At 38.2% G+C, this 5,759-nt stretch overlaps 2 protein-coding genes across 2 annotated transcripts; both read right to left on the bottom strand.

The window, feature by feature from the left end:
* Positions 1 to 212: 212 nt before the first annotated feature.
* Positions 213 to 1,214, bottom strand: LOC145674023 (uncharacterized). The gene has a single exon (XM_081743849.1). It carries the CDS (start codon positions 1,212 to 1,214, stop codon positions 213 to 215), a length of 1,002 nt encoding a protein of 333 aa, XP_081599975.1.
* Positions 1,215 to 1,740: 526 nt separating this feature from the next.
* On the bottom strand, positions 1,741 to 3,054 carry LOC145674022 (uncharacterized). The gene is made up of 2 exons (XM_081743848.1): positions 2,552 to 3,054; positions 1,741 to 2,455 (listed from the first exon to the last, which is right to left on the bottom strand). The coding sequence occupies exons 1-2, from the start codon at positions 3,052 to 3,054 to the stop codon at positions 1,741 to 1,743; spliced, it is 1,218 nt and encodes a 405-aa protein (XP_081599974.1).
* Between the last annotated feature and the right edge of the window lie 2,705 nt (positions 3,055 to 5,759).

Raw genomic sequence — 5,759 nt, 5'->3', positions numbered from 1 at the left:
ACAATCAATTAATATTCTAGGGGCAAAGGAATTAATTTAGCAACACTGCGCCGAAAAATGCCACTTTTACACTTCATAGTTGCCACTCGCACTAAATTATCACTGCCCGGATGAACTTCTTCAATCACACCTAACTTCCACACTTGAGGAGGAACATTGTCTTCTTTTAATAATACGACCATGCCCGGTTTTAGATTAGGCTGAGCTGACTTTCATTTTTTTCTTTGTTGTAGCTGGTTGAGGTAACCCCTTGACCAACGTTTCCGAATATGCTGCTTCATTTGATGAATCCGTTGCCATCTGCCTAGTCTGTTGATAGGTACGTCCAGTAGATCTGGTTCCGGAACGCTGAAAAGTGTAGCTCCCATCAAAAAATGTCCTGGACTGAAATACATTGGTTCTGTAGGATCGTTGGAAATGGCTGTCAACGGTCTTGAATTTATAATGGCTTCAATTTGAATAAGTAGCGTGTTCAACTCTTCGTATGTCAGACTTGCTGTTCCTGCTACACGCCGTAGGTGGTACTTCATGGATTTTATTGAAATTTCCCATGACCCCATGTGAGGAGATCTGGCAGGAATGAATTTACATTCTAAACCTTCTTGAGCTGAGTATTCCAGGGTGTCCTTTCTGTTAGTCTTGGATTCAAGAAATTGTTGCAATTCTCGATTGGCGCCAACAAAGTTTGAACCATTGTCGCTACAGATAGATATGCATTTCCCTCGCCTAGCAACAAATCTCTTCAATGCTGCGACGAAGGCTTGAGAAGCTAAGTCTGAAACTATTTCTATGTGAACTGCTCTAGTGGCTAAACAGATAAACAACGCTGCATAGACTTTCATTTGAATTTTGCTTCGAATCGTGGGCTTGACATAAAAGAATCCTGCATAGTCCTCTCCCACGTGTACAAATGGCCTTGCTTCATTTACTCTCTCCTTGGGTAAGTGTTCCATTAACTGAGATGAACTTGTTGATCTCCACTTGAAGCAAACCAAACAATTGTGTACTATTGCCTTGACCATCTTCTTAGCTCTTGGAATCCAATATCTGGTACGCAAAGGTGCAATAAGAAGCTGTGGTCCTGCATGAAGCAACCTTTTATGTTCTTCTTTGACTATCAGGTGAGTGAAATGATGTCCTGTAGGTAGGATGAATTGATGCTTGTTGTCGTACTCCAAGTTTGAATGTTCCAATCTTCCTCCTACTCTTAGCATTCCTTCCGTGTCCAGAAATGGAAAAAGATCCTTAATTGGGCTCTTTGTTGAAACTTCCATTTGTTGCTGCAAGTTCAATATTTCTTGATGATAGGTAGTATGTTGTACTATCTTGATACATCTGAGTAACGCTAAACGAAGTTCCGAAGCGTCAAGATTCTCGTTTTTTCTTTCTTATTTCTTGGAAAGACAATTGTTTGAATCGCAAACAATATGCTACTACCCTCAACATTTTGTTTAACGATGAATACCTTTTCATAAAGCTTGTTTCATGAACTGCCACCAAACTTATCATGACTTTCTTCTCTTCTGGAATATTAGCTGGCTCATTTTGTTCTTGACATGGCCATTCTGCTGTGTGAAGAAACTCTGGACCATGCCACCACTCTCGAGACTGAATAAGAGTGTTGGGATCCGCTCCTCGACTAACTATGTCTGCCGCATTTTCTTTACTAGGCACGTGGTGCCATTGATTGATTGATGTGATTCTCTGAATTTGAGCCACCCTGTTGGATACAAATGTCTTTCAACGATTGGGAGGTGATTTGATCCATGACAAAACTATCGTCGAGTCTGTCCACAGGTGTTTACCATTGACCTCTATATTCAATATGGATAGTGTTTTGTCTATTAGCTTCGAAAGTAACAGTGCTCCACATAATTCCAATCTAGGCAAAGTTTGCTTCTTCAGTGGTGTAGCCTTCAACTTTGAACTAAGTAAATTGACTTCAATGTTTCCTTGATCGTCTGTAGCCCTGATATACACTACTGCTCCAAACTTTTCTTCACTTGCGTCGCAAAAACCATGTAATTGAATTTCCTTACCGTTCTCCGAAGACATTACGTTTCTTGTAATTTGTATCTTCGCCATCGCAGGTAACCAAGACATTAATTTATTCCACTCAACTTGTAGGACTGTGTCTAATGGATCATTCCAATCCATTCCTGTCTTCCACAACTTCTGTAAGAAATTCTTGTATTTAATGACAATTGGAGCGATTAGACCTAATGGATCGAAGATAGATGACACTATGCTGACGACTTGTCTTTTTGTCATTGCAACATTATCTTCTACTGCAGTTCCGTGTTTACAAATTTTGTTCGAAATTATAAGTTTGTCTGTTAATGGAATCCATGCTATTCCTAAAGTCTTAACACCGTCTTGCTGACCAAGTATGATTGGCTGTTGTTTTTCCCTGAAGTCTTCGGGAACTCCTTGAAGTACTTCTTCTTTGTTAGAACTCCATTTACAAAGCTTGAAACTTGCTCTGCTTAAAATATTAATAAGATCCTTCTGTCGTTCTAAGGCCTTTGACACGTTTGGTACTGATTTTAACACAGCATCAATGTAGAAATGGTGCTTTATTGCTTCTGCTGCTTCTGGAAATTCCTTGGAATTTTCCTCCGCTATTTGCTTCAGACATCTCGTTGCCAAGAAGGATGCTGACGAAGTCCCGTACGTCACTGTTTGTAGTTCGTACGTCTGGATCGGTTCTTCTACTGAGTTTCTCCAAAGGATGGGTTGTAAACACTTGTCCTCATCATGAATTAATATTTGGCGGTACATTTTCTCTAAGTCTGCTGTAAATGCAACTGGATACAACCGAAACCTTAAAATAATGGAGTAAAAGTCATCTTGAACAATTGGCCCAACTTGAAGAATGTCATTCAATGATTTGCCATTAGACGTTTTTGCACTTGCATCAAAAACCACTCTTAATTTAGTTGTTGTACTGTCCATCTTGAATACAGGATGGTGTGGAACATACCAACTGTTGATGCTGTTCACGTCTTCTTCTGTAACTTTTCGCATGTGACCCAAACTTAAATACTCATCCATAAAAGCGGCATATTGTTTATGAAACTCAGGATTTTTAGAAATCTTCTTTCAAACTGCTTAAATCTTTGTAGTGCCATGTTGTAAGACTCTCCTAAAACTGCATTCTCTTCCTTCTTTGGTAATTTGACAATAAATCTTCCGTCTCCATTTCTGGTTGTATTTTGTAAAAAATGCTTCTCACAATTTTCTTCTTCCGGCGTGTAAATCTTAGTCTGAAGATCTTCGAGTTCCCAGAATTTTCTCAATTGTGTATCCAAGTCTGTCTCCATCTGAGCAAAGCATGAAATTACCGACTGGTTGGCTTCTTCGGGTATTGAAGGCATATTTCCGACGACAACGTATCCTAGCTTCGTTTCCTGCAAAACTGGATAATGTCCTTTTCTAGTCTTCTGGCCTGGCTCAAGGAGACTGTAGAATAACCCCGCACCTATAAGCATGTCCACTGATGACGAGCGATTAAAATTTGGATCGGCTAAGCAAATATTCTTTGGGAAGTTCCAATTGTGTAGGGGAAATGGAAAAGGCTGAAAGTGCCAAAAAAAATAAAAGATCGATTTTTGCATCGAATGTGTTGTAAACGACATCGCCAATAACCTAGAGAAGGTCCAAAGTACCAGAAAAATTCCTCGTAGTTTCTAGAGCAGTCGAATTTTATACATTTTTAAAGGATAAAGTACAGTTTTATTAAGTTTTTATTGAATACTGGAAATTTTACTTTGTGGCACTTTCAGCCTTTTCCATTTCCATTACACAATTACTGTAATCAATATCCTTAGAGGGTGTGCAATCTGTAATGTTTGGCAATACTAAACAATCGACCACTGCATTAAAATCACATATTCTTGAATAAATATGAACTTCAACACTGTGCTGAGCTTCGGAGGCTACAGAATTGATACCTCTACTGGGAACACGATTTTTCGTTTTCTTGAGACCTAATCCATGAACTAAAGCTTCGCTTACAAAATTCGATTGAGACGCTGCATCTAATAACACTCTGCATCGTTGAAAATGACATTTAGTGTCTGTTACGTTAACTAACGCTGTTGCTAATAAGACTTGCTGACCATAATTAATCTTAAATGAGCAATAAGAGTCCTGTGATTGAACCTTAACCTGATTCTGTTCCTTAACTTTACGTACATTAGTATTATTGTTATTTGTTTTGCTTGAACTGTCTTTGTTAGTATCCTCCTGAGTAGTATCTTCATGCAACAGTGTATTATGCTTAAAATTACATTTCTTGCAAGTACTTGATTTGCATGCCTTTACTTGATGTTTATTACCTAAGCAATTAAAACATAATTTATTTTGCTTCACGAGCTCCTTTCTTTGATTAATGTTGGCACTCAGAAATTCTGGGCAGCGAAAAACAGCATGCGTTTCTTTGCTACGGCAAATATTACATGCATTTGGAAGCACAGTAAAAAATGAATTCACTTGATTGTTATTCTTTCTTTTTGCTTTGGAATCTACACTTTTGTTGTCATAAGTACTTTCCAATTGAGTAGGACGAATGTTTTCTAACATTTGACGACCCTCTAAAAATGAAAATAATTCCGACAGCAATGGAAAGGAGTCACTAATTTGCTCAGCTTCCCATTCCCTTTTGCTTGCCGAATCAAGTTTTTCTACTAAATGTTGTGTCAGTAGTACGTCATGCAAAGGTTTGTCCAAATCCAATGCTTCAAGGGCTTGAAAATTACTACGTGCGGTATTTACAAATGTCTTTAGCGTTTCCTTTCGTTACTGGCTTGATATTGAGCAACCCTCGTACATATGTCGAAGCTATCAACCGTTTGTTTTCATAGCGTTCAACAAGAAGCGTCCATGCAATTTCGTAATTTACTTCTACTGTTGGCAGATTTGCTATTAATGTAAATGCTTCTCCCTTTAGCGATGTGCGCAAATATTGAAATTTACAAACTGTACTTAATGATTCGTTATTGTGAATAAGGGAAATAAAAATGTCCTTAAAGGGCGACCACTTCTCGTATTTACCGCAAAATATGGGCAAAGAAATTTTAGGCAACTGTACTGAATTACTAGAATTTGTAGCTTTGTTATTTGCTGTCCCAGAATCCGTTTTTTGTTCAAAACTATCAATAAATTCTTGTAACTTAACCTTTGAATCATAATACATTTCCTCGAATGTAATTCTGTGCGTTTCTTGTTCACCCGTCTCATACAAGAGCTCTATTTCTGACTGTATTTCATCAAACTTAATAAAAACCCCTTCAAGTGCAACTAACCTCGTTTTTGCTTCTTGTATGCTAGGTTTATTTTCATTCTGTAGTTTTTGAAGAAATGTCTGTATTCTTGTTGCCTGATCTTTGACCAAAGCACGTTTCTTAATTAATTGACCCAACTGTACTTCTGCCATCGTTTCAGTCCCTTTTTTAACTACTCAAACCACTGACAATATATTTTACTTTTCAATTCTGTGTGACCTACAAACGTGTAACCTTGAAGTCAGCTGGGTTGAATGCACACACACCACTGTACTGGTATGAACAGTTCTGTCCTGCCTATGACAGCAGCACCAACACAAACACACACGAGAACCAACAATTCAAAGTCTCGTTTCTCGTTCTGATATCCGGTGGACGGAGGACCAAAAAAATCATGATGTATAAAGGGGTGATATGTTTATGTACTTTATTTACAAATCACGCATATCACGTCCACAGCTAATGAACTGTATG

This window comes from Thermobia domestica, chromosome 17 (assembly GCF_964235325.1).
Source record: "Thermobia domestica chromosome 17, izTheDome1.hap1.1, whole genome shotgun sequence".
Classification (NCBI taxonomy): Eukaryota; Metazoa; Arthropoda; class Insecta; order Zygentoma; family Lepismatidae; genus Thermobia; species Thermobia domestica.
Note: the sequence above shows the minus strand (reverse complement) of the source record. Positions and strands in the feature narration are given on the sequence as shown.